This window comes from Mesoplodon densirostris, chromosome 12 (genome assembly GCF_025265405.1).
Source record: "Mesoplodon densirostris isolate mMesDen1 chromosome 12, mMesDen1 primary haplotype, whole genome shotgun sequence".
NCBI lineage: Eukaryota > Metazoa > Chordata > Mammalia > Artiodactyla > Ziphiidae > Mesoplodon > Mesoplodon densirostris.
In genome coordinates, this window is record NC_082672.1 from 14,566,880 (window position 1) to 14,591,580 (window position 24,701).

General features: G+C 38.4%; 1 protein-coding gene across 8 annotated transcripts in view; it reads left to right on the forward strand.

Moving 5' to 3' along the window:
- The window catches only part of LOC132499744 (nesprin-1), a 241,489-nt gene that overhangs the window by 175,795 nt on the left and 40,993 nt on the right, over positions 1-24,701 (forward strand). For all 8 annotated transcript variants that reach the window (XM_060114303.1, XM_060114305.1, XM_060114307.1 and 5 more), the window contains 3 exons: positions 257-415; positions 3,483-3,649; positions 21,592-21,754. In XM_060114303.1, coding sequence (XP_059970286.1) covers positions 257-415; positions 3,483-3,649; positions 21,592-21,754 — 489 coding nt within the window. The remainder of the gene's footprint in view (positions 1-256; positions 416-3,482; positions 3,650-21,591; positions 21,755-24,701) is intronic.

A 24,701-nucleotide genomic window follows, 5' to 3' on the forward strand; every position in this document is an offset into this window, starting at 1 on the left:
TGTTCAGAACCTTTAGTAAGTGAATGTGCATGTGGCTCTTTGGGAGGGAAGTAGAGGCTTCTGTGTCTCCCACTTGTGAAACTCGCTAGGCTAGAGCGGAGCTCCTGGGACTGGGCCTCAGGGAACAGTGGCCTAAAGAGATGCACAACTACTGCTCATCTTAGTCGACCCAACAGAGTTTATTTGCTCTTTTCCTCAGGGTATGAGTTCCACTCTGATTATCCTTTTGCATTTTCTCCCATTTTAAACTTTTCAGCTCTCCTTAAGGCAGCAGCAAGTAAGTGAGAGACTGAATGAATGGGCCGTCTTCAGTGAAAAGAACAAGGAGCTTTGCGAATGGTTGACTCAGATGGAAAGCAAAATTTCTCAGAATGGAGACATTCTCATTGAAGAAATGATTGAGAAGCTCAGGAAGGTATGGGATGTGTGGCTACATGTGCTTAGATGCTCTTTTAATGAGTACAGAAGACAACCTTACTCCTAGTTACTTTCCTGAGAAAGGAGCACTCTATTATAAACATTTTATCTTTTTAAATATAAAATAAACTTGACTGAAAAGACCTCCTTTACATACAGAATATATAGAATATTTTCAATTTGCGATGAAATAGATTATCTGCTGATAGATAATGTTCAGTATTTTTAGATTTTATCTACCTGTTCAGCAGGAATTATTTATGTGTGTTGGTTGTCTTTGTTTTTAATTGAAGTATAGTTGATTTATTGTTTGTTTTTAAAGAGGTAAAATCACCAGAGAGGAACTAAAAGAAAAAATTCCTAAGATCAATTAAACTGTCATTTTCTCTGTAAGTCATGATTTATAGACAGTTACAGGAATGAGGACTTACCTGAGAATTTTAGCTTCATATTAATTTCAAGTTATGTATGATTATTAAGCTATTTTATATGCTCAAATGGATCTAGATCATTTTTCATGTCTATACAGGACTGGTCAAATTTACTAGCATTTAAAAATGTTTTTGATGGTTTCAGCAGTGTTTCCACACTGTTTTTGAACAGCTAATCATTTAAATTTTATATCTCTTCTAAGTACATATCACCATCTGAAGTACAATGCATTTTCCCAATTTACTTGTTTATTATCTGTCTACAGTGAAGCCCCACTGGACTGTAAGCCTCACAGGAACAGGGACTTTGTCTGTTTTGTTCATTGCTGTATCTCCTGCAACCAGAGCAATGCCTGACTTTTCATAAATACTCAGTCATTACTTACTGAATAAATGAATTATAGCTTCATTCATTATGAAAAAAATATAAATAATTATTAGGAAAAATATCTTTACCTACAAAGTTATTAATATTACATCTTGGCTTTGGAGTTTATTTTTCTCTCATGTATGTGCTTGGGCATATACACAGAAAAACAAAAACTCCAGAGCCAGTATGTGATATGAATAACTCTATAGGTTTACTTAAAATTGCAAGTTCTAAGCACCAGCATTTGTATATTTGTTATTGTAAACCTTTAAAATATGGGCTGAGATGATACAGATTTCATTTCAGCATCGCTAAAAGCTCTGCCCTTTGCTGGTTTCTGGGTGTCAGATAATGTTCTACCAGACATGATTAATGTATAATAGGTATTATGGTGAAGTTTGCTATAGAATAAATTTTAATTAAATGTATTTATACTCTGATTGATTTTTATCATGAAATTTAAGATGCATATTTTGGGAGCTTGACACACAGATAATTTTTTTATACTATTTGGTAACATTTGAAATAATTTTTAAAATATCAGCTCTACCATTCTGTATATATAATAAGTTATGGACTTTAAAATAAAGTCTTTATGAGCTTACCCCATGTGGTATCTCTTTTGTAAAGAAGAATAACATGGAGGCTTGGTAATTTTGACAACTTAGAAAAAAGAAATTAATAAACAGACTGTAACCATGGTATGGGTACCTACTGACATTAACACTCAACATTGTACTTTAAAAGACAACCTAACAGGGCCTCCCTGGTGGCGCAAGTGGTTGAGAGTCCGCCTGCCGATGCAGGGGATACGGGTTCGTGCCCCGGTCTGGGAGGATCCCATATGCCGCGGAGCGGCTGGGCCCGTGAGCCATGGCCGCTGAGCCTGCGCGTCCGGAGCCTGTGCTCCGCAACGGGGGAGGCCACAACAGTGAGAGGCCCGCATACCGCAAAAAAAAAAAAAAAAAAAAAAAAAAAAAAGACAACCTAAGAGTATTATTTTACTATAACTACTATTTTAAGCTTGGCATAATTCCTTTGAAATAAACATTTCTCAGTAATATCATCTCAAATTTGTAAAATCACATTATAGCTATTAAGAAATGCACCTGGTATATTGGTCTTTGACTCCCATGGGCTTGAAGTAACATAGAAAGGAGAGTAGGTGGAGGTGCTGGGCCTGAAGAGGCACTCACAACTGCAGCAGAATAAAATTTCCCCAGCTCCATCCATTCTTTGGGGCCCTTTTTACTTAGATAACTGATTTGAGAGGTTAGCCCTGTTACCAAGGTAACTTGAGAGCAATAGAAGGTGAAGATATCCATATTCCTATCATATCTGTCTTGGTATATTATTTTGCTGAGAAAATATTTGCTGCCTAACAGGAACTTAAGCCAGAAATGAAAAACATGATTCTAAAGTTTGGATGCTGTCACTGTGACAAGAAAGTAAGAGGATCAGTCGGTCCAGAGCCTGGGGGGAGGGTGGGGGGGACAGGTAGGGGTCAAGGGGGGATGTCCTTTCATCATCACTTAAATCATGCTGTTCAGTGGCCTTTCTGTTACTATAGACCACATTGAGAGCCTGTCCTTCTTACCTAAAACAATCTTTAAGAGGAGCTACTACAGAAACTGGATAGATGAGGAAGGTTTGAGACCCACTGATCCTCTAAGACCAATGGTTATTGTTCTTGAGAGTTAATTTGCCAATGATTTATGTGCTGTAAAATATTGACACTGTATAGAGGGCAGCTCTTTAAAATGAAAGTAGGCTTTTAAATCATTCTGCACAAGTAATAGTTGACATACACATACATATATACATTTACATATACACACACAGTCACACATCTTATTAGCGTCTTGTCAGCTATTTGTATGAGGATTGATTCTAAGTATAACATGCGGTTGGTGATTACAGCAACAAGGTATAACTTCCCAGCATTGAAATCCTTCAAGCTTTGTCTTTTGTTTCTATGTACATACTTTTATTGCTTTTTTTAATGCCCATTTGAAGTAAATGGAAAGCACCCCCACTTCCTTTAAGAACATCTATATAAAAATTCAATTTGGACTTTGCCTACTTACCGAAAATAACAGGTACCACTAATTCTTGTGTACTGGGACTCATATTCACACAGTGTTCCTTATGCCCGAACTATTTCCAAGCAGTAGAAAACTGTAATTATCATGTTTCTAGTAGAGCCAGACTGAATGCATCAAGAATATGCTTCCTGACCTCTGTGATTGCCATTTATTACACAGGATTATCAAGAGGAAATTGCTATTGCCCAAGAGAACAAAATACAGCTCCAGCAAATGGGAGAACGACTTGCCCGAGCCAGCCATGAAAGCAAAGCATCTGAGATTGAATACAAGCTCGGGAAGATCAATGACCGGTGGCAGCACCTCCTGGACCTCATGGCAGCCAGGTAAAAAGGACCTTCATCAATAGGACACACATGCAGAATCTCAAAGCATTCAGGCCGCCTTCCATTTCAGCTAAAGATCGTCCAATAAATCTCTGTGTTCTTTATCCCAGCATTTCAGTTCATGCTTGTCTCATAAATGTCACTTTTCGTTAACTTTAAAATTCTCCTTCTTATTTCATAAATTCAGTGGTGTTTGCATTTAACTGAAAGAGGGAAAGTCATATCCAAACAAAATCCATTCCCAAGAGAAAATTCTGTATTCTGGGGCTTCATAGTACTCAACTTCCTATAAGGAAGAAAGTGAAACTGCTGACAGTGGAGGGTGTGTTTGTCTGAAGTGGCAAATTATATCTATATAATTATATAAATATAGTATATTTAATTAATATATACATATATATAATCACATTCCTACTGTCTTTTTGATTAGCAAGGTGTGGGAATAAATCTAATTATTGCCATTCTGCTTAGACGTAAAACTAATCTGCTGCATTACTGTAATTTTGTACTTAGCTCTAGTGATAACTATAAGTGTCTACCTCATATCTGAGAGGAATGTTACATTCAGTTTCTGTTGCGGAAGGGCAGGGTGAGCGAAAGGGATAAAAGTAAAAAGAAAAATTATCTAAGGATCTTTACTGCAATATAGAAATCTGATATGATTGAATGCAGCACTGTGTTATTTGACAGAAGGGTTATTTTTTAAAGGGAAGAGCTAGGTAGATGCTCTATTTGAGGTGAACTTTGCTTCTTGTTGTAACATAGCCTCCATGAGGACAGGCATCTTTGCCCATTCTATTCACTGTATATCACAAGCACCAAGAACAGTACCTGAATGCAGTTGGGGCTCAATAAATATTTGAATGAATGTATGAATGAATACTTGAATATTTGAATGGATAGTCTTCTTTATGGCAGTTAGGAGAGTTGGAATGTTACACATGCTTCTGATTCACAGCCATTTGGGAGCTATCCCAAAATACACTTTTTTAAAAATCCAGATTATTTTCCTTAGCCATGCTGCATGAAGCATGAAATAGTGCCTTTTGAATACTGTGTGCCCACAAAGACTTCATATGGGCATGGCAAGTCCATGTGTTGATTTTAAAAAACATTTAGTATATTTCTTTTTCTATAAGGGAGTTATCAAAGAGGGTCTCATTTAAGAAGGTGAGATTATAATTTGTTTTAGCGAGTATGAAACAAAAATGGAATAAATGTTTACCAATTTTTAAAATGTTTAATGATAGTATTATAATAGCTAACATTTACTAAACCCTTAGTTTGTAGCAATAACCATGCTAAAGACTTCATGTACATCTTCTCATGTGCTGTTCACAGCATTCTTTGAGATGGGTATTATTATTATACCCATTTTCCAGATGCAGAATGCTGAGGCTCAGGTTTGCCCCTGGTCATGCACGTGCTGAGTGGCAGAGTCTGTATTCTCTGACTCTACAGCCCATGCCCTAGAATACTACACGCTCCTACCTGCCAAGCTTATCACTTCTTTGTCCCTGTTCTAGAGAATGCAATTAAAGGGAAGTTAGATTCTGTTATTTATTTCTACAATCTAATTTCCCAGTCCTTTGTGAAGTACTGACAGCGACTATGAGAGATATAGGAGGTACAAAGACTGAAGCCCTTTCTTCAAGGAGTTCATAGTGGGAATTTAGACATGTGAAGAAATCAGGTAAAATGATGTGCTAAATGCCTTAGTAAAAGTACCATAAAGAGATGGAAACTTAAAGGTGCAGCTTAAACTACTGTAAGTATTTAGGCATTGGTAGATTTTAGAATCCCAGTGCTGTGTTTAGCCTCACTCCTCAGTCACTGATAACCAAATCTTATTTCAGAGGGAGGAACTGAAGCCCTTTGTGCTATAAATACCCTTCTTAGGGAAGCTGCCCACTTGGTAAACATCCCTGGATTTTTTTCAGTCAGATTATGACTCATGGATTGGCTTTCATTTCCATGTAATCCAGTTAAACTAGTTAATATTCTCTTCTAATTTTTAGTTCGTTCAGTGGTGTGGAATATGGGGTTGCACTAAGTCAAAATGTTTTAAATTTAATTTAATCATAAGCAGCTAGTTTGGTGTATGCCCAGCTGGTAGCCAGCATTACATACAATGAGTTAGGTGTTTACTCCTCAAAGCCATGTTTATTGTAACTTTTCTATCTAGTTTTTCAATCAAGAATTTTCTAGGTGTTATTTAGTTAATTTTTCCAAAGACATGCTCATATGTTCCTACTTTTGTAGAATCTCATCATACACAGATGTAATATATATATTGTCCATTTCTAATTATCTCCTTCCAACATAGACCAGATGACATTTTGACCATTCATTTGTCCTGAAGTTTAATGCCACACTGGATTCATAGTTCCTTGAAGCCTCTCCTAAATGACACTCAGCCATCACATTTGCTTTCCACTTTTTGGTTTATTGCCTGTGCTAGTGCACAGGCAAGATGACTGTCTTCCATACCCATCTTCAACTATGACCTGCCAGCTGAAATACTAAGTTTCTATGATTCAGTCTCATTCACTACTCTTCCCTCTTCCAAATTTTTTTAACATTGATTAATTGAAGCAGAACGTAACTTATGCCTTTGGATATTTTTATGTTGTTTTGATTCTGTTGGGAATGGAGAGGTTATTTTTGAAGATGATCATATTTTCAGGTGAACAGCTTCCCAGCTAGCAGAAAGATGGAAAAAAGAAAGAAGATTCACTAATAATAACCTGTTATATACAAATATAATGCATAACTTTGAGTCAGATTCCTATTACTAGTGGATTAGCTTAGACCATTCTAAGTACAAAGTAGATATGCTTTGCTTTGAATTTTTAAACTGACTGTCACCAAGCATTGTCAGCTTTTTAGGATAACAAAAAAATTTGTTCAGTTATTTTTAGGGCTCAATGGATAATATTATCATATACTTTCTAGACCTACTCAGTTCAATATAGCAGTCACTAGCTACATGTGGCAATTTAAATGAGTTGAAATGGAGTACAATTAAATTAGAATTTTTTTTAAACAATCTGATTTTATTTTTTATTTTTATTTTATCTTATTTATTTAGTTTTGGCTGTGTTGGGTTTCATTGCTGTGCGCCGGCTTTCTCTAGTTGCGGCGAGCAGGGGCTACTCTTCATTGTGGTGCGTGGGCTTCTCATTGCGGTGGCTTCTCTTGTTGCGGAGCATGGGCCCTAGGCATGTGGGCTTCAGTAGTTGTGGCACATGTGCTCAGTAGTTGTGACTCTAAGAGCACACACTCAGTAGTTGTGGCCTACGGGCTTAGTTGCTCTGCAGCATGTGGGATCTTCTTGGACCAGGGATCGAATGGGTGTCCCCTGCATTGGCAGGCGGATTCTTAACCACTGAGCCACCACGGAAGCCCCCAATTAAATTAGAATTTAATTTTAATTACAGTCAGTTGCACTAGGCACATTTCCAGTGCTCAGTAACCGCACGAGGATACTGTCTACCTTATTGGATACTGCAGACACAGAACATTTTCGTTATCTCAGAAAGTTCTGTTGATCAGTGCTGGCCTAGATACTTAAAAGCATTTCTGAGCCTTTAGCTTTCATTAAGAGTCAACATAATTTGACTCTAAGTGTAATTTCTGTAAAAAAAAAAAATTGGTGTAACTGTAATTTCTGTAAAACTGTCTTCAAGGACTCTAGCTCTCATTTTATCAGTGGACCTTATGCAAAAACCCACATGGCAATTTTTCCAGCGCCTAGCACTAACAGAAAATGTCTTTTAGCATCAGTAGTTCAGAGCTTCTAATCATAGAGAACACATTATTAAACATTTCCCATCTTGGTATCTAGGAACGTCAGACTCAAGTTGTTTGCCCTGCTGTAATGACTTTTTTTAGTTAACTGGACTCTCTAATATAAGGATATTCTTCTTTCCTCTACCAAACCTAACTACCCATCACCAAAGATAAAGCACACATTAGTTATTTGGTTCTTTTTTTTTAATAATAGTTTTATTGAGATACAATTCACATACCATACAACTCATATATCAAAAGTATACAATTCAGCGATTTTTAGTATATTTACAGAGCTGTGCATCCATCACCATAATCAATTTTAAAACATTTTCCTCACCCACAAATAAAAACTTTAACCCCTTTTTTCCTTTCTGCCCTCCCTCCTTTTCCTCCAGTCCCAGGCAACTACTAATCCACTTCCTGCCTATTTAGATTTGCCTATTCTGGACAGTTCATATACATGATATCCTACAATATGTGGTCCCTTATGACTGGTTGTTTTTAACTGTGTTTTAATTATAATTCCCTTAAACATTGTATAGAAGTAAAAACAAATATAATTTTTAAAAACTATGGAATGCCTCCTGTTTATGAAGGAAGTACTCCCTCTGCATGTTGCTACAGGGCAGAAGCTGGCAAACTCTCTGCTTGGGGCCACATGGTAAATAATCTAGGCTGTGTGGGCTGAACAGTCCCTGACAAAGCCCTCTTCCATTGAATCACAAAAGCAGCCTTAGACAGTGTGTAGAGAAGCCAAACAGGTTCCAGTAACATTTTATTACCAAAACAGGTGACCAGACATAATTTGCAGACACCCCTCTGGGATGTAAAGATGACAAAGAAAATGGTTCCCAACCAAATAAGGGTAAAAGGTGAAGTGAGGATACGCGTGGTTCCTCACCTCAAGGCCTTCCCCTTTCTGTTACTTCTTCCTGCTCTCTCTCCTCTGTCTGGCCAGGCCAGCCCCTAATTCTTCTTCATGCTCCTCCTTTTCTCTAGATTAGATTAGATTCTTCTCATCTGCTCAGTAGGCTTTCTGTACAGAGTCCATAGCATTTCTCTTGATTATAATAAATATCTTGTGTGATAGATTGTTTAAAGTTTCTTTCCTCCATTGAAATGTAAGTATCTGACTTGATCACCACACTAATCCCAGAACCTAACATAGTTCTTTGCATATAATTGTCACTCCAGTATTTGTTGAGTTTCTCAATCTGAGACATAGTGTTTGAAATGTGCCCTGCATACAGATAAGAATATAGCAGAGCCTGGGCTTAGGGCTTTTGCCTGAATTATAAGGTGTTTCTGCTTCACCTACACTGTGATGTTCGGCAAATTACTTATCTTCTCAGTGCTTCAATTACACGGTGTAAAAGGTTATCGGGGGATTAAATGAGGTGGTACCTGTAAACCACTTAGCACAGTGAAGTGCTCAGTCAACAAATGTCCGCTGTCATCCCAGAGGGAGTTTAGAGGCTTGTGCAGTACAAGGAAGGCTTTGCAAAGTTGTAGCAGCTGACCTCAGAAGGGTTTTCAGTCTAATGGGAGTTCTGCCCAAACAAGAGGAAAAAGAAAACTTAATTCTTGGAATTTGTGGCTGGTATTACCTCATGGCGATCCATTCAGAAAAGTCAAGCCAGGATCAGGAATTCTTTGATGCAGCAAGTAAGGAAATGACCAAGAACTAATCAAGATTCCTAGGTTTAGTTCACCTTGTTCCAGCTGTGTGACCTAGGGCTTAACTGTATAACCTCTCTGAGCCCTATAGTCCTCATTTTCAAAGTGTTCATTAAAACAACTGCCACATCTCCAATGAGACAACATAGGGGAAAGGACCATGTATACTATAAAATGCTATATGTGCCAGTCTTATTCTTTTTTTTTTTTTTTTTTTTTGCGGTACGCGGGCCTCTCACCATTGTGGCCTCTCCCGTTGCGGAGCACAGGCTCCGGACGCGCAGGCCCAGCGGCCATGGCTCACAGGCCCAGCCGCTCTGCAGCATGTGGGATCTTCCCGGACTGGGGCACGAACCCGTGTCCCCTGCATCGGCAGGCGGACTCTCAACCACTGCGCCACCAGGGAAGCCCCAGTCGTATTCTTTTAGATGGCTGCAGAGCATTCCACAGTTCATTCCACAGAACATTCCACATTCCATTTATACAACGTGGTTTATCCAGTATTTTCCCTATTGATGGAAATTGATATTATTGCCATTATTTTGGTACTACAATAATTGTGTCTTTAAAGCCTAGCCTTATGTTTAATTCATTAGAATAAATATATTGTGCTAAGAATAATGGACATGGGGAAAAAAAATTAACCCATAGGAAAAACTATATAAAGTAAAAGGGAATTAAACTAAGGAAATAATGGCAATAAAAATTTTTAAAGATCTAAGTTTTTTAAATGTTAATGATAATCAAGAAAAACCAAATTTGTCTACTGTTATGGAATTATGACCAATATATTCCTTTAACCAAATTTACATATGTACATTCCTGATAAAAATAATATATCAGTGGAGTGATTGTTTTATAAAGAATTCACAATAGTATATCTTTAAGTAGCAGGATTTTTAAAATAATTTTATTTATGACCAAGTTTTCTGGAATTTTTAAAATGTAAAATGCAGGTTTGTTTCTTTTATAAAGAAAATGTATTACTGTTTTAAAAGCAGTCAACTCACACAACCAGAACCAAATGCTTTGTTTTATTTTAGCTGCAATTCATCATATTGGCCTTTAAAAAAAAAATAGCAAATGTTCATTATCTATTTATTTATTTGTAATTTATTTGTGTGTATGTATGTTAAAATCCAAAAAGGATTTAAAGCAGACAGCATTAGTCATTTTTTATTAAATTACCAGTAATGAGTAATTTGGGAGCTTATTTTCTTTAAGAACTTAAATTATGAAATTTATATAGAGTCAGTGCAGAAAATTTAGAAACTCTTGAAATTCACAAAAGAAAAAAAAGTTATCTGAGATTCCACTAAGCTAATGAACCGATCCTTTTTAAAATTACCTTAAAATGAACATGTTATTTTTGTCACTTTATATCATTATTTTTAAAAGGACAAAGGTTTATGTAAGAGGAGAACAGTATTTCTTCATTACTTTTCATGTTCAAATAGTCTATTTAAAGGTGAAGAGCAAGCACTTTCCCACAGAATATCTTGTCCATCCCATCTTCCCAAACAGCCCCTAAAACTCCTACTTAACATCACTTAACTGGCAAATCAGACTGAAGAAAAAAAGCAGTTGCTCCTTTTTGCTGCTACAGTTTGCCGCCGTACTCGTAGAGGTTTTGCTTGTTTGCATTTGGTACATTTATCTTTGCAAATATCTTTTCCAACTTAAACTGCCTGCGAGAAAAGTCGAAGGTCCTTCCAGAATGGCAGAGTGTCTGCAGCCGGTCTTATTTTTGATACCCTTCTTTCTTTAGACCTGGAGCCTCCCCCTCCTAGCAGATTACCCTGAGCCTTTTCCCTTCTTACACTCGTGGCCTACATTCCAGGAGATCAAGCCTGGCACATGTTAATGAATGTAGGTTTTATTTAGAAACATGACCACTTGTCACTCACTGCTCAGTGTCATATTGTCAGGCAGAGACTTACCAACATTTGTCTGGAGTGAGCATTTTCATACTTTCATACACAGACTGGGGAAACTTTCATCCCCACGCAGGATTTAGCCTTTTGCTCTGCAAACCTGACTTTTGCAAGTGGAAACTTCATGGTGGTGGCGGAAGATCCGTGTGCCCTGAGGATGGCAGAGGACGGCTGTGTGGATGCAGACCTCCCCGATTGTAACTGCAGTATCACAAGGCAGGCATCTCCTTGAGTTTTTTCCCTTGGACATAGCTTTCATGTTACATGGGGGTTATAGGATGGATGCTGGAGCTTTAATCCATAATTGTGTTGGCCAGTGTTACGTGGAGATGACTGGTGTGAGGAGATCGTTGGCTGTGGACTCCTCAGGCTTATTTGTCAGTTTGTTTTCTTGTCTCCTACTGGGCCTGCGGAGCTGGATGAAAAGGTTAATGGACTTTGTTATGGTTCAGTATCTACTTGTCTTGGGACTGGATGCATCATACGAGGAGTATGGTTACAGTAGAGAGCCTGAGACACAGGAAAGAGATTCAGAAAAAGATTCAGTGGAAAGGTCCTGTTAGTCTATCATCTGCTATTTAAAGGATGGGCTCCTGCTAAAACTGAAATTCAGTCATGGCCAGTCACAGCTTTGTAGCTGAAAGCGTTCCCTTTAATAAATAAAAATCTACTCATGTTTCAGGGGCTGGGAGGGTTTTGTGTGTGAGAGAAAGTTGTTTCTGTTTTATGTATGTCAGTAGGTTTTGGTCACTGACTAGTATAAAGGTTTTCAATAGTATGTGCAAAATATAGAAGGTTATGTCTAAAATGGCAATTTAGTGCATTATACAAATGTTTACTTCATGATTTTTTTTCAGTTAGAATACCATTACATCAGGAATTTTCATTTTGTTTTTAAAAAATATTTTTCTTATACCATAACATCCCCCAAACAAATCCCTACTGATGAATAAAATTTATTAATGGTACTTTTGGTTCTTTTATATTGAGAATATGAATTTTTTTGTTTTGGTTTATGGATCTACTAAATTTGTTTGAAGGAAAGTAGTGAGGTATATATATGAAATATGTAGATATAAATGTGTATATGTACGTATGCATATGACAATATTAAGAAGCTGGACAACTGGATTTCGTAGTAGAATCCTTCTCAAGAAAGGTCAAGTGTGCAGGAAACACACTGGACTCTGAAGGGGAACCAGAGTGAAGGGACTTACAGATTCACCAGGCTTACTAAACTTACACAGACATGTGACATCTATAAACACCTATTTTGAATTATAACCCTGTATGCTACCAAAAGGAGTGTTGCTCAAACTTCTTAGTGATAAATAAAACTATTGTGATGCTTCACCCAAGGATTTCCTTTAAAGAAATGATGGAAAAAAATGTGGGACATTTCTCTTAAAAAAGAATGATCCTCGTCCTGCAAATACCAAGTTTAATAGCTCAAGGATGATGTATGGGGGCCTTATCCCACACCTTCTCGCAGTTCACATCTGCTCCCCTCAACACACACACAATGTATTTTGCTATTTGTAGTCAAATACATTTTTCTTTAAATGAGAAAGGAGCACCACTTAAGCGTTCACCCTCCCTGACTACTACGATTTACACGTTCATTTGAAAGAGGAACTTGCCCCTAATAGACTGTATGAACAAGCATTTCCACATCACGATGCCCTTGACATATTGCACTAACTGCTCTGACTATTGGAATTCCTTCAATGTTATACAAGATTACTAATCCAGTAAAATATTTGGCTACTGTAGACAATATCCAATGGAACAGTGTTTACTTATACCCCTTTGTGCTTTGGATCTTTTGATCATTTTTGTCAGTGATTTTTGAACCAAGAAAATGAATGAATTTTAGTCCTTAGCAAATAGATCATTTGCAAATGTTGGACCTAGAGGAAAATTTAAGTATACATTTAATATCAAATAAATTAAATTAAAATATGTTAACAAAATAAGCAATATTTTAGTTAGAACGCTAATTATTAATGTTTAGCAGACATTTAAATAGTACCCAACTTTGTGCAAGGCAACAAGCTTAGTCTGGCAGCCAAAAGTGGAAAGGGAAAACCCAAAGTGGAAATTCACAGTTCCAGCTTTCCAGGGAACTTCCCATGAGGAGGAGGAAGGTGAGCATAAATAATACCAGGAAGTTCGAACAAGGGTAAGAAGGAAGCAGGTACTGAGTGAAGTACCTTCCCAGCCTCTAGGTCCACACAAAACCCTGATGATGTTATGAATTTTCTTTAAAACCCCATCCCAAAGCATAGTCAGCATTCAGATCCTATCAGACCTGAAGACAGGAAGCTGATCAAGTGGGAGAGGTTCCTGAGAGGACATTCTTATTGAGATAAAGCCAAGATGGACATCAGTGCAGTGAGCCATTCTTCAGTCCTATTCCAGTGGGTTTATTGATTCTAGACTGTCCTTTCCATCTGGGACACTAAAGCAGGATGGCCAAGGTCATGTTAAATCCTAAGCCCGTACCATGGTCGTTGGTAGAATATGTACCCTGAACTTTATACCCAGTAGCTGCTCAAAAACTGTCATTCACTGACTGACGCTCAAGTGAATTTTGTCTGACATATGAGAGAAATGTGAGTGGGTTGTATGTAACAGTTCTTGGAATTATTTTTCAAGGCTAATGCCTTGAAATGCCCTAGAGACAGAGTACAAACTGTACTTATAAAGCTAATTAGAAAAGTATTATCTTGAATGGAATTATGAATTATGATAAACATATTGCAATGCATGTTTTCTGTACCCTATCAATCTTATATATTGTGAACATGAACATAATTTTTTAAATACACATTTTTTAAAACAATATAAGGTAATGCATCTCAGCATGCCTTTATACACTGATCAAATATAGGGAATTTTATTATAATTAATGAAATACAGATATTATTATCAAGAACCGACCATCGTGAAAATACTTTAAGCATTTGTATGACAGAGGAAAAGTGATGGTGTCATAACTAGATTTTCATTTGAGAGAGAAACATTGATTTACAGAAACTGTAATAGAAGTGATGATATCCATTTTAAGCAATTAAAAATGAATAAAAATTCTCAAAATACTTTGGTTATGAGACAGGTTCTTCAGAGAGGTGGCTCCTGACCAGAGAAGCCTATCATAGTCATCTGGGGAGGCACGGAGGGCGGGGAGAAGGTGGGAAGAGAGTTAGCAGTGGCATGTGTGGATGGAAAGCACCCCTAAGTGATCCAGGACCGGTCCTAGCTTGAGAATCACTTCTTTACTATCTGGAAGTAATAGAGTGGAGAAATAGCAGGTGATTCTGAGTGCAAGTTGTCTGTCTTTGAGAACATTCTATTGCAGATCCCTGCCTTGAAATATATCACATCCTTAGAGTTTTGGGGGTTTTGTTTTGTTTTGTTTTGTTTTGTTTCTTGGCTGCACTGCGCAGCATGCGGGATCTTAGTTCCCCGACCAGGGGTCCAACCTGTGCCCCCTGTAATGGAAGCTCAGAGTTTAACCACTGGACTGCCAGGGAAGTCGCTATCACATCCCTAGATTTTTTTTTTTCTTACAATTTTATTTTATTTTATACTTTTTTCTTAACATTTTTATTGGAGTATAATTGCTTTACAATGGTGTGTTAGTTTCTACTTTAGAACAAAGTGAATCAGTTATACATATGCATATATCCCCATATCTCTTCCCTCTTGCATCTCCCTCCCTCCCACCTTCCCTATCCCACCTTTCTAGCTGGTCAGAAAGCACCGAGCTGATCTCCCTGTGCTATGCGACTGCTTCCCACTAGCTATCTATTTTACATTTGGTACTGTATGTATGTCCATATGTACACTACCACTCTCTCACTTTGTCCCAGCTTACCCTTCCCCCTTCCCGTGTCCTCAAGTCCATTCTCTAGTAGGTCTGTGTCTTTATTTCCATCTTGCCCCTAGGTTCTTCATGACCTTTTTTTTTTTTTTTTTTTAGATTCCATATATATGTGTTAGCATTACGGTATTTGTTTTTCTCTTTCTGACTTACTTCACTCTGTATGACAGACTATACGTCCATCCACCTCAATACAAATAACTCAGTTTCGTTTCTTTTTATGGCTGAGTAATATTCCATTGTATATATTGCCACATCTTCTTTATCCATTCATCTATCAATGGACACTTAGGTTGCTTCCATATCCTGGCTATTGTAAATAGAGCTGCAATGAACATTGTGGTACATGATTCCTTTTGAATTATGGTTTTCTCAGGGTATATGCCCAGTACTAGGATTGCTAGGTCGTATGGTAGTTCTTTTTTTAGTTTTTTAAGGAACCTCCATACTGTTCGCCATAGTGGCTGTATCAATTTACATTCCCACCAACAGTGTGTGAGGGTTCCCTTTTCTCCACACCCTCTCCAACATTTATTGTTTGTAGATTTTTTGATGATGGCCATTCTGACTGGTGTGAGATGATATTGCATTGTAGTTTTGATTTTCATCTCTCTAACGATTAATGATTTTGATCATTCTTTCATGTGTTTGTTGGCAATCTGTATATCTTCTTTGGAGAAATGTCTATGTAGGTCCTCTGCCCATTTTTGGATTGGGTTGTTTGTTTTTTTGATATTGAACTGCCTGAGCTGCTTGTAAATTTTGGAGATTAATCCTTTGTCAGTTGCTTCATCTGCAAATATTTTCTCCTATTCTGAGGGTTGTCTTGTGGTCTTGTTTATGGTTTCCTTTGCTGTGCAAAAGCTTTTAAGTTTCATTAGGTCCCATTTGTTTATTTTTGTTTTTATTTCCATTTCCCTAGGAGGTGAGTCAAAAAGGATCTTGCTAGGGCTTCCCTGGTGGTGCAGTGGTTGAGAGTCTGCCTGCTGATTCAGGGGACACGGGTTCGTGCCCCAGTCCGGGAGGATCCCGCATGCCGCGGAGCGGCTGGGCCCGTGAGCCATGGCCTCTGAGCCTGCGCGTCCGGAGCCTGTGCTCTGCAATGGGAGAGGCCACAACAGTGAGAGGCCTGCATACCACACAAAAAAGGATCTTCCTGTGCTTTATGTCATAGAGTGTTCTGCCTATGTTTTCCTCTAAGAATTTGATAGTGTTTAGCCTTACATTTAGGTCTTTAATCCATTTTGAGTTTATTTTTGTGTATGGTGTTAGGGAGTGTTCTAATTTCATTCTTTTCCATGTACCTGTCCAGTTTTTCCAGCACTACTTATTGAAGAGGCTGTCTTTTCTCCATTGTATATTCTTGCCTCCTGTATTAAAAATAAGGAGACCATATGTGCGTGGGTTTATCTCTGGGCTTTCTATCCTGTTCCATTGATCCATATATTTATTTTGTGCCAGTACAATACTGTCTTGATTACTGTAGCTTTGTAGTATAGTCTGAAGTCAGGGAGCCTGATTCCTCCAGCTCCATTTTTCTTTCTCAAGATTGCTTTGGCTATTCAGGGTCTTTTGTGTTTCCATACATATTGTAAAATTTTTTGTTCTAATTCTGTGAAAAATGCCAGTGGTAGTTTGATAGAGATTGCATTAAATCTGTAGATTGCTTTGGGTAGTAGAGTCATTTTCACCATGTTGATTCTTCCAATCCAAGAACATGGTATATCTCTCCATCTGTTTGTATCATCTTTAATTTCTTTCATCAGTGTCTTATAATTTTCTGCATACAGGTCTTTTGTCTCCTTAGGTAGGTTTATTCCTAGGTGTTTTATTCTTTTTGTTGCAATGATAAATGGGAGTGTTTTCTTAATTTCACTTTCAGATTTTTCATCATTAGTGTAATAGGAATGCAAGAGATTTCTGTGCATTAATTTTGTATCCTGCTACTTTCCCAAATTCATTGATTAACTCTAGAAGTTTTCTGGTAGCATCTTTAGGATTCTCTGTGTATAGTATCAAGTCATCTGCAAACAGTGACAGCTTCACTTCTTCTTTTCCAATTTGGATTCCTTTTATTTCTTTTTCTTCTCTGATTGCTGTGGCTAAAACTCCCAAAACTGTGTTGAATAATAGTGGTGTGAGTGGGCAACCTTATCTTGTTCCTGATCTTAGTGGAAATGGTTTCAGTTTTTCACCATTGGGGACGATGTTGGCTGTGGGATTGTCACATATGGCCTTTATTCTGTTGAGGCAAGTTCCCTTCATGCCTACTTTCTGGAGGATTTTTATCATAAATGGCTGTTGAAATTTGTTGAAAGCTTTCTCTGCATCTATTGAGATGATCATATGGTTTTTCTCCTTCAATTTGTTAATATGGTATATCACATTGATTGATTTGCATATATTGAAGAATCCTTGCATTCCTGGAATAAACCCCACTTGATCATGGTGTATGATCCTTTTAATGTGCTCTTGGATTCTGTTTGCTAGTATTTTGTTGAGGATTTTTGCATCTCTGTTCATCAGTGATATTGGTCTATAGTTTTCTCTCTTTGTGACATCTTTGTCTGGTACTGGTGTCAGCGTGATGGTGGCCTCGTAGAATGAGTCTGGGAGTGTTCCTCCCTCTGCTATATTTTGGAAGAGTTTGAGAAGGATAGGTGTTAGCTCTTCTCTAAATGTTTGATAGAGTTTGCCTGTGAAGCCATCTGGTCCTGGGCTTTTGTTTGTTGGAAGATTTTTAATCACAGTTTCAATTTCAGTGCTTGTGATTGGTCTGTTCATATTTTCTATTTCTTCCTGGTTCATTCTTGGAAGATCCCTAGAGCAAAAGACATGTTGCTCTTGACCTTTTTTCCAAGCAGATACCTCTTTAGTTGAACCAAGTTGACACCTCGGAGATGGAGACATTTTGCTTATTTGCCATTCATTTCTATTAGGAGCAGTTTCAGTAAGGTGACCACATGTCCTGAACCAAAAGGTGGAAAGTATAAAAAAACTTACAGTCCATAAGCAGAATTTAATTTTAAGTAAGGGTGGTACCAGAAATCTTTGATCATGTGCTCCTCCTCCACATCGCCTTTCATTTTAGAGCCATCTATATACATACATCCAGTCAGCCATGTCAGGCCCTCAACAGGGACTCAGTAGTCGATTTTTGCTACTATTACTTGGTAATAATAGAGTTGAGAAGTACTATCTGTGTCCCTCCCAAATTCCTGCTGACACCCTGCCCTCACTGGGAAATAACTTTTCAAATCTAATTTATCTATCCCTGCTCTATGCCCTTGGTCCTGTCTCCTGTGCATCATTGCTCCGTCGTCTGTATTCATCTGTAATTTCTCTCCTTTTTCTTCTGTCTTTGGCTCCTTCCTCATGAGTTCCTTTTTCTCTGCCTAAAAACATTCTAAAGCGATTCCAAAACATTAAACTGCATTAAACAAAACAAACAAACAAAAAATCAATTTTTTCTTGTAGCCAGATCATTCTACAGGATTCATACCGTATTTACTTACCTTTGCTGCCTACTTTTTAAAAATAATTAACAATCCTCTTTCATCATAAGTGTATTTCTCTCAAATGCATCCTGTTTTCTGTTTCCATAGCCCTTGCTGAACTATTCACTTAGGGTCAGCAGACCTCTTCTAATGAATGGCTCTTTTTAGGCCTCATCAAATACCTTGCTCTGCCTTTGACAAAGTAGACCCATGATTCCAACCTTAAGCATGCCTAGGGCTTACTTGGAGTGCTTGTTAAGTGTAAATTCCCTGGCCACACCCCCAGAGGTTCTGACTCAATAGGACTGGGTTGGGGTCTAAGAATCTGCATTTATGTGAGGCAAACCAGGTGAAATCTAATGAAGAAGGCATTCAGATCACACTGTGACCAACACTTCCTTCTTTTTTAAAATTATTTTTAATTGAATGTATTTGACACACAACATTGTGTAAATTTAAGGTGTACAGCTTGTTACTTTGATACATTGATATAATCTAATATGATTGCCATTGTGGTGATATTTATCACATTACAAAATTAGAGTACAATATTGTTGTTTATATTCATTTTACTGTGCATTAGATCTCTAGGGCTTATTTACTACTCGTTGCAAGTTTGTACCCTAAAATACCATCAGTCTTATCCCCCGCCCACCACCAATTCTTTCTTGAAACATTTCCTGCCTTTAGTTTTATGCTACACTTCCCTGCTTCACCTCCTTCCTTTCTGATTATTTTTTCTTCAACTGTGATTCCTCCTTCTTTAACCTTTTAAAACTCATTCTTTTTAGTCCAACCCCTTTCAGGATGAAACACATCCTTTCATAGGGCTTCAACTCTATGCCAGCAGTATGTAAACCAATGCAATAAACTTCATCGTCTCTTCTGGACCTGAGAACTATATTTCCATACATGTCTAGCTGATCCCACAGACTCATCATACCCAAACTTAATGCACCATTAATCCCAAGAACTTGCTCCTCATTCCTGTATCCTTTGAGGCAGCAGCATCTATCTAGTCACCCAACTGGAAAAGACATCATTTCTTAACTCCTCCTGCCTCACGTCATGTCAGTTCGTGAATTTAGCAATCCACTCCTCACCTCTATCCCCACTGTTTCCAAGTGTAGGCTTTTTTTTTTTTTTCTTGCGGTACACAGGCCTCTCACTGTTGTGGCCTCTCTCATTGCAGAGCACAGGCTCCGGGCACGCAGGCTCAGTGGCCATGGCTCACGGGCCCAGCCACTCCGCGGCATGTGGGATCTTCCCGGACCAGGGCATGAACCCGTGTCCCCTGCATCGGCAGGTGGACTCTCAACCACTGTGCCACCAGGGAAGCCCCAAGTGTAGGCTTTTGATGCAAACTGCTTGGACTATTCTGTGTACTTCCTGAATGAGCTCTTACCACAGCCTTGCCTCAGAGTTATGCACTCAGAATCAAAACTGATCTTAACATTCCTGTGCTAATAGATCTTGGGAAAGTTCTTATTTATCTTTGAAACTACATACAAATCCATTGTCATGTCACTGTGGGAGTTTTATAATCTTGCTCCCATCCACCCATCAGTCTTACCTCTTCCTCTAACCACTTCTTCTCTCTTTCCTGTTTCTCTTCCCCGTCCGTCCACCACTGATCTCCTTGGCATTGTGACGCTATTTACCTTCACAATCTTGCTCTTCTTCATTATGTTTCCTAGGCCAGAAATGTTCTGCTTGGCTTGTAGCCACCTCTCAAGATGCAGCTCACATGTCATTTCTTCACTTTCCTTCCTTTCTCAAAGTCTAAGCTCCTCAAAGGCAAGCATGAAACTTTAGTCATCTCTGTTTATCTGTCACCTAGCACCATACATGTTGGTAGGAGGAATAAAGAAATGAACAAATGGTAAATGAATGAATAATTACTGAACATGGCCAGACAGAATTGATCACTCTTTATTTATTAGCCAGAGACTTCGTTCACTTCTTTAGTTTAGTTCTTACCACACTTTGTTATATTTCATTCTTTCCATGTTCAGATTTCTGGTCAGGTTGTACATTTCATTAAGAAAATATTCACATCTTATTTCTTTTGTCTTTCTGGCATCTTATATATAAAGTGTCCACAGATGATTGTTAGAGAAATGACAATTCTTTTTTTTTTTTTTTTTTTTTTTTTGCTGTACGCGGGCCTCTCACTGCTGTGGCCTCTCCCGTTGCGGAGCACAGGCTCCAGACACACAGGCTCCGCAGCCATGGCTCGCGGGCCCAGCCGCTCCACGGCATGTGGGATCTTCCGGGATCGGGGCACGAACCCGTGTCCCCTGCATCGGCAGGCGGACTCCCAACCACTGCGCCACCAGGGAAGCCCCGAGAAATGACAATTCTTAAAGGAATGAGTTTTTACTCCTTCCTGGCGAGAATGGGAGAATAGTTATTTGTCGTTATTTTTTAAGCATGCTATGTAGCAAATACTATACTGAATTAGGCTCTGCAGGTGGAAGATTGGGTACCTGCCCTCTGCCACTTACAATCCAACAGATCTTTAGTTACCTTTAACGTGATATGGCATCATTAAAGCTCAAATTGCTTAAGTGCATGTGATAACTCACTGATAGTTTTATCTTCAGTATGCTTTCTTCTTTTGACTGAGTTTCTGCCACAATATTGCTGGAATACATCCCACAGGGGGTGAAATGATTAGAATCATGGATGTGTAATCTGTTTGGTGACAATCCATTGGAAAGGTTAACTTTTTCCTCCCAGTTATTCTTCATAGTAGTATAAATTATATTATTTGCAAAAGTCAGGTAGTACAGATTATATTATTTGTGAAAGTAATAATTTATGTGACAACCATGAGGTTTCTATCACTGTTATATTAGTATAGCTGTGCTGAGTATAACCATGGTTGATATTTTTTTGATGTTGCCCATGTACTGGCACCCTCTGTCATTCACCTCATTTAAATCTCACAAGTACTCTTACTTCATTTCCATTTTATGGACAAAGAAACAGAGACACAGGAGGGGTGTACAACTGCCCACAGTCACACAGCCAGTAGGTGGCTGAACCAGGCTGGACTCTGGCTTTAGACCCAGTGCTGGCTTCTGCTCATGAGGGAAACATGAGTGAAGCCTCTCACTGAAGTTGATGTCTCTCCTTCTCTGCCCACAGGGTAAAGAAGCTGAAGGAGACTCTGGTCGCCGTACAGCAGCTGGATAAAAACATGAGCAGCCTGAGAACGTGGCTGGCCCACATAGAGTCAGAGCTGGCCAAGCCGATCGTCTACGATTCCTGTGACTCAGAAGAAATACAGAAAAAGCTTAATAAGCAGCAGGTAAAATGTAAAACAATGGAAGGAAAGTTAATAGGTTCTTGAAAATCTGTTCTTCTGGCCAGAATAGAGACATGATTGTGAGATGGTGAATTGGGATGGAAAATCTGGAAGAAGCTGGGCAGGACTGGTGAGAAAGGGAAGGCATTGGCTAGAGAGGTGTTTGGGGCAAATAAGTTCCATCTCCTCACAAAGTTGACTCTTAAGAAGGTCTGCCATCGTAGGGTTAATGTCACTGGTCTGCCAAGAAGCCATCCTAAGATGGTAGGTTAGGTTGAGCTGCAATAATGTATCCAGAACAGTGCTGACAGTTTTGTTTATTTATTTGTGGGTCGCTAACTCACAACCATGGACTTAGAAATGAGCCTTTTTTCTTTTTTCTGCATACAGCCTTTGGAGAAAGATCACAATGCATACTTAGAGTTTTTAGAGTCTAACATAATTTTATTTTGCAAGGAGGATTGCATGACCTGCAGACCCCATACTGTAATGTCATCTTCATGTGTGTAGCAAATACAGCACAATACACAACCCAGCAAAGCAAAAGAGGGTGACCCTGAAAAATACATACAGAAGGGATTTTCACTTCCCACTCCCCTTGCTTATTCTTACTTAGCACAGTAGACTCCAGCTGTCAGTAATAAATCCCCCATAAGAAGTATTGCTACTTCATGCTTTTAGATTGTCCTTGAAAATTCTGCCTGCACTCTGGTTATTTCCATTACATTAAGCCATTATATTCAAGTTGCTTAACTTTAAAAAAATGTATAAACAGACCTGTGTCTTCAGTCCTATGAAGCAGTTTATGTATTTTATTTTACAAAGAGAACAGTTACTAAAATACAGTTTTTAGGTGCTGGATGTTTAAATTAGCATTTATTTTTCAAGAAATTGTTAGCAGGACATTTTTCAATTTTCTGTAAGATTAAAACCCTCTGATGCACTCTCTGATGTTTGAAATTCTGATGACTAACTCTGGGGGTTGTGGTTGGCCTCCAGCTCCCCACATTCTCCTGGAGAACATGGTAATGATATCTACATGTGACAAGAGTTAAAATGCTAATGACCAGTACTGTAATTTAGCAAATGTAAGAAAATCAAAACAGTATCTAGTTAAGTATGGGAAATTGATTATACGCATCTGTAGTTGCAGCCACTACTAAAACCCTAATAAAATAAAAGGTCAAAACCCACAATGACAAAAAGAACAGAAGAGAAGATGATAGAGCTGCCAGACATCTGAGAGAATTTGGAAGGTGGAAAGTAGACAGATGAACAGTGATGGTGTTAGCAGAGTGGAGGATGGAGAAAGCTGATTCATGCCGCAGAGTTCCCAAAACGCTCACCCAGGAAGTGGAGCTATCAAGTCTGTGGGGCTTTAAAGGGAAAATGGCATGCAAGTCTGAGAAAGGAGTGGTGAGATGAGCAGATTTCCCCTAAGCCCAGCTAGTCAGGCAGCTCTGCTTTGTTGACTCTCTGGAGAAGGCCATCCTGAGGGACTTGGAATTCGATGACACAGGACGCCGTCTGTGCTGGAGCCACTCTGTTAAAAACAGAGGGATTAAGTGAAAGACTCTGTGCCAAACCCCACAGTATCACCTCTCACGAGGTCACTAGCCAGGCTTGTGCTGCAGCCAGGATTTACACAAGAGTTTCAAAATCCAATTCAGTTATTCTGTAAAAGTCCCCCTGCCCCCAAAATAAAGTGGAAAGGAAGAAATTACCAAAGTAGTAATGCAGAAAAAGAATTCCCAAATTGAAAATTTACACACTTCTAGAACACAAACCCTACAGGTGCCCAGGAAAATTAAAAACAAAGCTATTATGAAATTTTAGAACATCGGGGATAAAAGAAGATTTTAAGCCTTCCAAGATGAAAAAGTTGGATTTCTCCAAAACAATGATGGAAGCTAGTATACAATGGCAGAATGCCTTCAAAAAGCTGAGAAAAATTTTTTATGATTTAGAATATTATATCTGCCATTTAATATATAAAATATTTACCTTCTATGCACACATTCACAAGAAGCTAATGAAAGATATGCTCCATATACTGCAATGAGAGGAAAAATAATATTCAACCCAGGAGAAGGAAGTCCCCAGGATGATGGTAAAGGAAAGTCCCAAATGACAGTGGTACTGAAACCTAGGAAGAGCCTGTCCAGACAGGAGTAGGGAGTCTGGGTGCTCTAAGAGGAACATCTCCAAGGAAGAAAATAGTTGAACCAGATGACCTGATGGGCTTAACCATACCGGAAGGAGCTTTATTAGTACCATAAGAGAAAGAACAGCAGTTAGCAATATAATTTTTTTTTATTGGAGTATAGTTGCTTTACAATATTCGGTTAGTTTCTACTGTACAGCAAAGGAATCAGCTATATGTATACATCTATCCCCTCCTTTTTGGATTTCCTTCTCATTTAGGTCACCACAGAGCATAGAGTAAAGTTCCCTGAGCTATACAGTATATTCTCATTAGTTATCTATTTTATATATAGTATCAGTAGAGTATATATGTCAATCCCAATCTCCCAATTCATCCCACACACACCCCTTTTCCACCCTGGTATCCATATGTTTTTGTTCTCTACATCTGTGTCTCTATTTCTGCTTTGTAAATAAGATCATCCATACCCATATTTTCAGATTCCACATATATGCATTAATAGACAATATTTGTTTTTCTCTTCTGACTTACTTCCCTCTGTATGACCGTCTCTAGGTCCATCCATGTCTCTACAAATGACCCAATTTCATTCTTTTTTATGGCTGAGTAATATTCCATTGTATATATGTACCACATCTTCTTTATCCATTTCTCTATTGATGGGCATTTAGGTTGCTTCCATGTCCTGACTGTTGTAAATAGTGCTGCAGTGAACATTAGGGTGCATGTGTCTTTTTGAAACATGGTTTTCTCTGGGTATATGCCCAGTAGTGGGATTGCTGG